The 11,686-nt window shown below is 33.5% G+C and overlaps 1 protein-coding gene across 1 annotated transcript; it reads right to left on the reverse strand.

Annotated features, from left to right (window-relative positions):
- Positions 1 to 396: 396 nt before the first annotated feature.
- LOC107952320 (uncharacterized) lies at positions 397 to 2,985 on the reverse strand. The gene is made up of 4 exons (XM_041084293.1): positions 2,129 to 2,985; positions 1,600 to 1,975; positions 1,044 to 1,558; positions 397 to 628 (listed from the first exon to the last, which is right to left on the reverse strand). The coding sequence occupies exons 1-4, from the start codon at positions 2,983 to 2,985 to the stop codon at positions 397 to 399; spliced, it is 1,980 nt and encodes a 659-aa protein (XP_040940227.1).
- Positions 2,986 to 11,686: the final 8,701 nt, after the last annotated feature.

An 11,686-nucleotide genomic window follows, 5' to 3' on the forward strand; every position in this document is an offset into this window, starting at 1 on the left:
AATATTTAGCATTACTCTGGAGAAGACTTAGAGACTACAGGGAGATCCACAACAGTCCAATTGTTCAAAACGAATCCAGGAGGACAAGGGCGTATCATTGAAACATCTTTAATTGTACAATCTCCTTTGTCAATTATATTTATACTAACATTCTGAAGACCCCTTTCAATCAATACCAGTTTGCTTCGTGGATTATCTTGCCCGGGGTATATCATTCCTGCAGATGTAAATGTTTTTGACAAAGGAGGGTACGTTATGGGCACCCATTCTAATTCTCGTCCTAAGACTCTTGCAATCTGCCTTTCTCGATCTTTCTGCAATTGTTTTCTTCTCTGTCGTATATCCGACTAGAACCCTAAATCATATCGAGCTTTGTAGGGTATAGGTTTGAGAGCTCTAACTATCCCTTGCTGAACCTTTCCCCGCTCGGGCTCCCTTTCCCACAGTTAGCTTGATTCCCATCTTAGTATTCCTTGATAGCTTAGGCATGGGAATTCTATTTCCTTCAACAACGAACGTAGCATTGATAAATTCGAGGGATCGGAAGAAACATTTTACTGCATCTTTGCTTACTTCGAGGTATGGTGCATCAGCAAAGATAGATGCGACAATGTCTTCTTCTGATAAACTTTACTTTTTGATAGAGAGATAAAGGAACTGCCCCAACAGAATGGATCCAGGGCCTTCCTAAAAGGCAATTATATAAGGGCATAATGTCCATGACCTGGAACTCGACATCATATATGTAAGGGCCTACTTCTAGAGGGATATCGATCTTTCCCATGACTTCTCCTCTTGTCCCATCGAATACCCTTACTGTGGAGTGACAAGGCCTTAAATAAGACAGATCAATTGGAATTCTAGAAAGTGTGGCCAAAGGCATAACATTGAGTGCAGATTCATTATCAATAAGTACATTTGGTATTATGTAACCCTTACAACGGGTTGTGATGTGCAATGCTTTTACGGAGCCCCTACCATTTGGCGGTATTTCGTCATCACTAAAAGAAATAAAATTATCTGCATTTAGGTTAGCCACCCACCTATCCAGCTTTTCGATAAATATATTGCTTGCCACGTAAGCTTGATTTAACACTTTCAGCAAAGCATTCCGATGTGGTTCTGAATTCAACAGTAGGGATAATACCGAGATTCGTGCCAGTTGTTTGCTTAACTGTTCCACGACGTTATATTCACTATGCTTGATGAACTTCAAAAATTCATGTACTTCCTTTTCATTCACAGATCTTTTAATTTTTTGTTCGGAAGGAGTCTCAAGTTCAACCTCGGCCTCCTGCATCGGTGCCTTTCCTTTCTGCTTCAAGTCATTAGTCTTCTTCATTAGTTCGACCGCTTTAGAATAACACCTCTCACTGCAGGTGAAGTGTCCTACTTCGCCAACATTTTCGGTCATGATTTTGGATTTTTCACCTTCAGGTATGATAATGTTGACATCATATTTCCATGGTATTGCCTTGTTATCTTTGTAAGGGAAAAGAGATGGTACTTCAATTATCATCTTTGGTTTCATTTGCTCCTTTTTTGTGTCGTAATAACACTATAAGGGAAACTTGATGATTGATTGTCAGAAGCGCATACGTCTCTCTCATCGACCTCTTTGTTAAAGATCCCAATCTCCTTGTTGTCCATCATGTCTTGAAGTAACTTTCTAAATTCCTTACAAGACTGAATGTCATGCCCTTCAATATCATGGAAGTCATAAAAACATTGACCTTTTATACTTCCTTCTTTAAAAAATCTGTAGGGGCGACAGAACAGCCCCTTTTCAACCATCACCCTCCATATCTTCTGTAAAGGTGTCTTTATTTCAGAAACGCAGCTTTTGGTTCGCCACTTTTCTTCCTTAGTTACCGCGCTCACATTCCCTTTAGTATGGTTAGGGAGCAGATTTCCAGTTGTATTGCTAGTATCATCAAATCGTAAGATGCCTGCATCAATGAGACCTTGAACCCTCCTTTTAAAGGCCAGACAATTTTTCGTAGAATGCCCCTGGTTTCTGGCGTGGTACATGCAACTGGCATTAGAATCGTACCATTTTGGGTATGGAGGCTTCAGGGGTGCCATATAATATGGGGATATTAATTATTTTTCCAACATTTTTGGGTACAGCTCTCCGTATGACACGGGAATTGGGGTGAACTGGGGTTTTTCAGGATTGGATCTTGTCTGTCTTTGTTCATCTTTAGGTTGGCTTTGAGCTGGCATGGTATTCTGTGGGAACGTAGTGACTGGTCTTTGGTTATTTGTGGCATAGACGGAGTGGGAAGGGTAATGAGGTGGTGTTTGATAGTAAAGGCTTTGGGGAGGATAATAGAAGTTTGGAGGTGGGCGATATCGAGGTCGTGACTGGGTTGGATATGGATTAGAAGTATAATAATTCTCAGTTCCCACCATATAGGCTTCTGCCTCTTTTTTCTTTACATGTGCTGCCCTTTCCGAGCTCTCGAAACCTTCCATCCTTCCACTTTTGATGGCATTTTCTATAACTTCCCCAGATATTACAATATCTGTGAAGTCTTTTGTAGCACTTCCTACCAACTTATCATAAAACGGTGCTTTCAAAGTGTTGATGAAGAGGACTGTTATTTCAGTTTTGGTCAATGGGAGTTCTACTTGGGCCGAGATATCCCTCCATCTTTGCGCGTATTTCCTAAAAGTCTCCGTTGGCTTCTTTTCCATTATCTGCAGAGTTAGTCGATCAGGCACCATGTCGGATACATGCTTGTATTGTTCACAAAATGCTGAAGCCAAGTCTTTCCATGATCGGATTCTTTCTCTACTAAGTTGATTATACCATCGAAGGGCAAATCCGACTAAGCTGTCCTGGAAACAGTGTATTAACAATTTATCTGCATTCACGTAACCAGTCATCTTCCGGCAAAACATGACAAGATGCGCCTTTGGACATATCGTGCCATCGTATTTTTTGAAATCTGGTACTTTGAATTTCGGAGGTAGAACCATATCGGGCACCAAACTAAGCTCTTTGGCACTCAATGCAGAGAAGGCTTCAGTACCTTCTATCGCTTTGGTCTTTCTTCCAAACTCCTATACTTATCCTGCACATCATGATCATCCATTTTCAACCTAGCTATTTCTGCCGGATCATCCAAATCTGGAATATTGGGATCAACAGGATTAGCTCCGGGGTTCGATACGAATATACCTTGCCCTAGATGAGCAGGGGGTACAGGTCGTTACTCCAAGCTTGTAGATTCTCCTCGATGACATTCTCTTTGTATTATATGTGCATGAGGTGGAATGAATCTTGGGGGATAGAGTGGATCCTGATCACAAGTAGTTCTTGGCTGAGGCTCCATAATGTCAGGGCTTTGCATAGGTCCTTTTCCTTTAACCAAAGCTGTCATCATCTCCATTATTTTGGCCATCTTATCTCTTTTCTCGAGCGATTCCTCTCAAGATCTTAACATCAAATCTCTTGCTTCCTGTTGTGACTTGGTCAACTGCTCTTACAACTCTCTTTGAGCCCTTTCCATCCTTTCAATTCTCTCATTGAACTCGGCTTCCATAATTCTAGCTTTTCAGCGCGTCCTATAAGAATGGCATGATTCCAGACTTGGAGTGTCGCAACTGCGGATTATACGGTTTTAGCCTTTGTGAATGATTATGGTGATATGTACATGCAATGAATGAATAAATGAATGTCAAGTGAATGTTAGTTATGAATGAATGTGCAAGAATTTGGTGTTGATTTCAAGATGGCCTCTACTTAGGCATTTCATTAATCAAAAGAGTCTATTACAAAACGTTTCACTATCTTTGATTCAACAGTTACATAAATTTTCTAGCCACATCAGCTTGTTTCTTTACTCGTTCTAAGAATTCTAATATGCTTGATCTTTGGCTCAGAGGGAATTGACAGCTGAAAGCTTCGGCTTCATCTGATAATTGCACAACTTGCATAGCTGCCTTGTGAATTTCATTGATCAAAAAGTCGAGTTGTATTTTTTTTCTTGGAGAGCTCTTTCATAAGTGCGAGTGTCTCTGTCGTACTAATCATTCTTTTCTTCTAGAGCTTTTAGAAGAGTATCTAACTGTTGCTGACGAGATTGCAGCATATTTTCTAGATCTCGTATTTTCTTTCTTAGCTCTTGACGTTTGGACTGACTAGTCACAAATTTTGCAGTCACCGTTTCATACTCAGCATTATTTTTTCTTAATTCTATCATACCATGAGCAGCTTTTTCCTCTTCTTTCTTTGCTTTCCCTTTCCAGAATTCCATCCCTCCTTTGGTGTTGCTGATTTCTTCCTTCCATTCTGCTGACGATTTGCCCAACCCACTATTTTTTATAGTGTTTCTTAATTTCTTATTTTTCAAATGAAGGTCCCTTAAGTCGTTTCTCACGATCTCAGCTTCTCTTTGGATTTTCACGGTTTGGGACTTTTCAATCTGAACATCGATCTTTAGCTGGTAGTTTTCCTCTTGAAGAGAACTAATATCCCATAACAGCTTGGCCTTTTCACGTTCGAATTTATGTCTCGCTACTTCCAGCTCGAATGGCATTTCTTCTGAGAAAGGATTCCGGAAAGTATAACTCGTCGATGAGACTTGTTGACTATTCACTCGTCGTTTTCTCCATATGTCATAATCTTGAGTGACGGTATCAGCGTAGAGAGCTAACTCCATTAGGTGAATTTCCTTCAAGACTTTGTAGTATCCCAAACTTTTTTCATGTAACCTTCACCTGTAAAGGCAAACTCTGACTGTGCTAACCTTCCGGTGGCGGGTATGAATTGTCATGAAGCAAACTGCCTTTGAACCATTAACGGAGCATATCCAATTCCTCCCCATAGTCCTAGTAAAGGCACCTAATCTTGGCTTCCACAATTGTATAATAGAACTGAAAGGCGGATCCATGGTGCTCTCCAGGTTATATCTTCGGTACGAAGGTTCTGAAAAACTAAAACCCAATGCTGTTCGGTGACATCTTTTGGCCAATCTTTCTCAAGGTAAGCTTTTAATGGGGCGAATGTTTTTGAAAACATGTGGAAAGGTATGCGCTCCACTTTCCAGAAATGGCTTAGAGTCCAGACATTAAGTAACTGTGCGCATCCGATAAAATGTCATTCCCCTTTCCTCCTAAAACAACTCAGAGATCTAAAAGTCTCAACCAAGATAGTTGGGACGGGGTTGATCCCTTGCCCCAACCTTTCGAAGAAATCCACTACCGCGACTTCTATATGCCCCAAGACCTTTGGGAAGACGATCAATCCGTAAATGGCCAAAGCAAACAGATCCATTCTCTTCGCAATATCTGGATGGTTTTGAACTAAGTCTCGCAGAGAAAACCATGGAACACAACTAACTTCATTCTTTTTATTTATCTGTTTTTCAGCCCATATATCGGTCATTCTGGTCAACCACACTAGCTTTTTCTTAAAGGTCATTGGTTTAGGCTCTTTCACATATATCTTGTTGAATTGTACATTGTCAACACGAAGCAAAATAGCATATTCTTCTATGGTCGGGGTCATATCTTCCTGATTGAAAGTAAAGCACTGGTAAACTGGGTCCCAGAATTGAACCATGGCTTGAATCAACTGTTCGTCTACATTGATGGCGATCAAGTGAGCTATATCCCTGTATTTTTCAGTGAAGGTGCCCCTAGTATCTGAGTCCCACTATTTCCAAATTTGAGTCAAATCTTCGAGGTTATTCTGACGAGCATTCGAAGTTACATGCTCGGGAAGATTAAAGATACATCCTTCTGTTAGACTGTCCCTTTTTACTTTCTGAATTTTCAAAGACCAATCTCGAACCATGACATTTTTCTCGGTCACTTGTGTAATTGACTCCTCCATCAGAAACTCGTTTTTGGCAACCAATCTCTAATCAACACCTTCGTAATCAAGATGCCTATGATGCATGATGCAAAATAAAAACAAAGACAAATACCTTGGTTAGTACAACAAATATGAACAGAGGAAAATTATAGAAAATCCAAATAAAAAGTGTAAATGTCAAAGAAATAAAAGGTAAGAGGCGTTTCTCCCATGTACTTATTTTGGTGACTATTAACAGACAGAGGTTCGGCATGGCTCCAGTTAGGTGGCTTGTACGGTTCACTATATGCGGTTTCGGTTCTAGACAGGTACTCGAATTGTTTGTACTATCATCTGCTAAGACTAGTACGAAGCCTCGGTCGTAGCCCATCACCAGCTCACGAGTTCAATTCGAGGGATTACATTTACTTATGCCTATGTGGAGGGACAAGTTAACTCACGAAAGCATAAGTTGTATGTAACCCAGAAGTATTCACTAGCCTGTGCGGAGGGACGAGTTAACTCACGAAGGCATAGCGTTTACTTCCACTTAAGCGGACGGAGCCCGGGTAGAGAGCTCATGTTATGCAAAAATGCAAGTGCTCGGTGTGTGGGGAGAAACTCATAAACCTTTACATTTTATTTAAAAACTAAACTAAAACTATAAAAACTTAAAACTAGAAAATAACGAGATAAAATAAGTTAGAAGAATATTTACAACATGATGCAAATACATGACTTTTCAAGAACAAAATTTAAGAGTCACGACTAAATATTAATTTGAACAAGGAATTTTGAAAATTTTGACAACACGTGTTTAATTCTAGATTTGACTCTCAAAATTAATATCCCCAGTGGGGTCGGCAGCTGTAGCGACGTAAAAATTTTTTTTGCTTTCGGTCGCTAATTGAGGCGATTAAAAAATTTGAAAATGGAATTTCGATTTTAAAGAAAGAGGGAGTCGCCACCGATCTTTTTCTAGGTGTGATCGAGCACCTAATAAATCATCTTTTCTAGAAAAGAAAATTTATTCTTGAACAAAAATGAAGGCCGAATTTAGGTCTACGTCAAAAGCCAGAGAAAAAATAGGGTTCGGGAGTTGGTTACGTGCGAAGAAGGTATTAGTACCCTCGCGACGCCCAAAATTGGTATCTTTATTAAACATGTGTTGTCTTGATTTTCGAAAATACGAATTCAATGTAACATTTAATCATGATCCGATCAAAACATGAGAATTTTTATAATAATTTTTTTGGTTTCTTTTGAGAAGGATGTTCCGTTTTTAACATGAGCCGATTAATATTCACCCAACATAACGATGAAATCGGCGACTTAATGTTAAATCGGTGCGTTGCCTTATTTGTTGAAATTAATTAAAAAGTATGAGTAAAACATTATTATAATAAGAATTCATAAATGATGCAAACAATGATGCAATTAATAATAAAAATATTAAAAACTGAGAATATTAAAACAACAATAACAATATTTACAAGAAAATAAAAATAATGTACTACTAATATAATAAGAAAAATAATGTATTTATAATAATAATAGAAAATAACGATATATACATAAAATATATATACATATATATATGTATATACATGTTAATAATGATGAAAAGAATAATAATTATACTAATAATAGTGGTAATGGTGATGATCAGGGAGTAATAAAGTAAGTATAAGTATGTACAAAAAGATATATGTATACATAATAATATTAAAATAAAATAATAAGCAACAATAGTGAAAATAATAAGTATGAATATAATGATATATATAAAAATAATATTATATATAAAAAGTATATCATATACACGTATAATAAAATATATACTAATATTAATAATAAATATAATAGGGGTAAAAATAGATATAATAATAACATGTACATAATACGGTATTAAAAAAATATATATAATATATAAAAAATATAATATTTTAAAAAATAATATACATAATATAAGAGTATTTAAAATAATAAATAAAAAAATTATGAAGAAACAAGTAAAAATAATATACATAATAATATAGTAAGAAATTAATCTATTTATAATAAGTACTTAAAAACATCTATATGTATATACGTATAATAATGATAAAAATAATAATAATAGTGAAAATAATAAATATAATAATAGAAACGATAATACTATATAAAAAGTATATATGTACATATATAATAAAATATATACTAATATTAATAATAAATATAATATTATAATACTAATAATAACAATATGAAATTAAAGTAACTAAAAATAATACCATATATAAATATATATATACGCATGCATGTATAATGAAAACATACACCAATATATAAAAAAAATAATATTAATAATATTAATAATATTAGAAATAATACTAATAATATTTAATAAAGAAACAAAAATAAATAAGAAAGGACTAAAATTGAACTAATAACAAAGTTTTGGGGCAAATTTAAAAGGAAATAAAGGGGAAAGGACTAAATTGCATGCGCAAACAAATAAGAGGGACTAGATCGGGCAATAAACCATTCGGTCTAAAACTCACAGCAGTAGAAGGACCAAAATGAAACAAAAACAAAATTTCTGGACAAAATTAAAAATACGAAAAAATTGAATTATAAAGCTATAAAAAAGCGGAAGGGCTAAAAGTGCAATTAGCCCTTCCGTCAAAAACACACGGATCCTAAGCTGGTATGGGTCGGGTCGGACCGGGTCACATCAAAATGACGTCGTTTTGGGATTTAATGGCCAACCCCAAAACGACGTCGTTTTGGGGGCTATAAAAGGCCCTTTTTCTTCAAAAAAAATTCATTTCTACACTTGAAAGGAAAAAAAAAAGAGAGAGAAGGAGAGGGTGGGTGATTTCCGGCCACAAGGCCGGTCACTGTCCGGTCGCCGGACCGTCGTACGGTGGTCGAAAAATTGAAAAAATGTATTTTTTTTTTGTATTTTTTAGTTTAATAATATGTATATTTTATATGTATATTAATAGAAAAATAAAAAAAATATGTATGTGTATGTATGCAAAAAATCAAAAAAGATGAAATAAAAATAAAAAAATACCCTTTAGCCCGTTGTTTTTTCCTTCTTCGAATGCTTGCTACTATTTTTGTATTTTTTTGGGACTGTTTTTTTGTTGTTTGAGTATATGATTTTTTTTATTTCATAAATTTGCCGAATCCCGTTTACAATCTTCGATTTGGCTTTTATAGCCATATTACAAATTGTTTTCTTCTTTCTCTCTGTCTTTTCTTGTTTTAATGCTTTGCAGGTGCTAAGGCGATGCTTGGGCAGTGGATTTGACCCGAGTTGGTGGCCGGTGCACAGGAGGTGTCAGGGGCAAGGGGGGGAGGTTCGACGGCTGGCAGCTTTAGGGGGGCTAGGGTTTCTTGTTGTTTGTTTTGTTTTTTCTGATGTTGGGCTAGGTCTAGGTTTAGTTGGGTGTTGGGCTGGTGGTATTTGGGCTAGGTTTAGTTATTGTAATTGTGGGTCAAAATTGGCCTGTAACATAGTCCAATTAATTTTATTAATATAATTTTTATATTATTTTAGATAATTTTAAATAAGAATTAATTAGGATAAATTAAATATTTCATTATTTTAACAACAATTTATTTTAATTTTTTAATAAAATAAATTTTAACTAAATATTTTTTACTTAAAGTAGTCATTAACCTACTTGTTTATTCAACACTTATGTTGAAATTTTTTTATTAAACAGAAAAGATTTAAAATATTCTATATTAAAAATATTTTTTAATTAATGAAATAAAAGTATAGATAAATTCAATATTTTTCAAATTGAATTAAAAATCAAACTGATTAAACCTTTGGTCACCAGTTCAATCGACCAGCTTAATTATAAAAATTAATTATATTCCTTTTCAACTAATAATATAGTAAATTGAGTGCAATTTTCAAATTATTTGATCTCAATTAGGGGTGAGCATTCGGTCAAATTGAATTAAAAAATTTCGAGTTAATCAAGTTGACAAATCCTATTTTATCATCCTATCTCGATTTCAAATTTTCTCGAATCAAGTCGAGTGAGATAAAATTCGACTAGAATATATTTGTTCAAGTTAAATTAAAAAAAATTACTTTGGGTCCTTGTAGCTACTACCACCCACTGTAATTAAATTTGCCTACAGTAATTAAATTTGTTATTAACTTTCATATCTCATAGTTTATTCATTAATCTTTTATATACGGATTAACTTATTTGCTTCAATTATCTTCTTATTATTGTCTGCATATATTTTGAAATTAAAAAATAGGCTTAAGGGTATAAAAAGTCCTCCAACTTTTTCTAAAAAAGTAATTAAGCCCCATACTCTTTTTTTTTCACTCAATTGGGTAATTAAATTTTCAAAATGCATCAAAAAGGCCTCAAACTTTTTCAAAAAAAAGCAATTAAGCCTCTACTTTTTTTTTTTTACACTCAATTGAGTACTTGAATTTTCAAAATGAATAAAAAATGCCTCAAATTTAAACAAAAAAAAAATTTAAGTCCCTACTTTTTTTTCACTAAATTGGATACTTGAATTGCCAAAATGCATCAAAAATATCATTTGACCATTAACTTTAATGGTTATAATTGACCATTAAAGTTAATTGTCCCAAATTTTTTCAGTTAAAGCTACCACATATCGCAACCACGACGTGACATGTGGCAAAAAATATAAAAAATAAAAATTAATAAAAGTCATAAGAATTATTAAATTTTAATAAAAATTATAAAAATTTGTAAACATTTATAAAAAGCGTAAAAAATTATAAAATATATAGAAATACATAAAATTTTATAAAGTCGTAAGAAAATTATAAAAAATGTAAAAAAAAATATAAAATTCGTAAAAAAATTTATAAAATTTATCATACCAAAATAAGCATTTTATAATTTTTTTATAACTTTTATTTTTTTTTATTTTTATTATCATTTTTCACAACATGCCACACTGTGTTGCGACACTTAATGGTTTTAATTGGAAAAAAAAATTAGGGGTCGTTAACTTTAACGACCAACGGTTAAAATTAATGGTTAAATGTTCTTTTTGATGCATTTTATAAAATTTGATTTTTAATAAATGTTAAATATTTTTTATATTTTATTAAAAGTTAATTTTTTTATAAATTTCATTTATTTTTATTTATTTTATATTTTTTGCCACATGTCATGCTGTGGTTGTGACACGATGTGACTTTAATTGAAAAAAATTAGGAGCAGTTAACTTTAACAGTCAATTGTTAAAGTTAACGGTCGAAGGAGCTTTTTGATTCATTTTGACAGTTTAAGTACCCAATTAAATGTTAAAAAAAAGCATGGGCTTAATTACTTTTTGTGAAAAAGTTTGATGGCCTTTTTGATGTATTTTAAAAGTTCAAGTATCCAATTGAGTGCAAAAAAAAGTAAGGGCTTAATTGTTTTTTTTTCGAAAAAGTTTGAGGGCTTATTTTTTTATGTATTTTGAAAGTTCAAGTGCATAATTGAGTGAAAAAAAAGGACTTAATTGCTTTTTTTGAAAAATTTGTTCACTGTAATCAAATTTGTTATTAACTTTCATCCCTTCATAATTTATTTATTAATATTTTATATACGAGTTAGTTTTTTTGCTTGCTTAGTTGCTTCAATCATTTTCTTATTCTTGTCACTATGTATTTTGAAATTAAAAAATATATTAAATGTAACAAATTGTGATTATTTAATAAAAGTTATTTTAAAAATAAAATATGAAATTGATACCAATAGAAAATTTTAACACGAATATTTATGGAATCGTCAATAATTCAATTTTAACAGAAATTGATGAAGATTCAACATAATTAAATAATTCAATAATACAAATAGTACAAAATGTGAAATTAATTCAATAATATAAATA

This window comes from Gossypium hirsutum, chromosome A02, assembly GCF_007990345.1.
Source record: "Gossypium hirsutum isolate 1008001.06 chromosome A02, Gossypium_hirsutum_v2.1, whole genome shotgun sequence".
Classification (NCBI taxonomy): Eukaryota; Viridiplantae; Streptophyta; class Magnoliopsida; order Malvales; family Malvaceae; genus Gossypium; species Gossypium hirsutum.

What these genes read in the sequence shown, in the direction of transcription:
- LOC107952320 (XM_041084293.1), bottom strand. Translation starts at nt 2,985, where the DNA reads ATGGTTCTACCTCCGAAATTCAAAGTACCAGATTTCAAAAAATACGAT. An exon ending in AAGAGGTCGATGAGAGAGAC is followed by an intron (nt 1,559 to 1,599) that starts GTATGCGCTTCT and finishes TTTCCCTTATAG; the next exon opens with TGTTATTACGACACAAAAAA. An exon ending in TTTATCGAAAAGCTGGATAG is followed by an intron (nt 629 to 1,043) that starts GTGGGTGGCTAA and finishes CAAAAAGTAAAG; the next exon opens with TTTATCAGAAGAAGACATTG.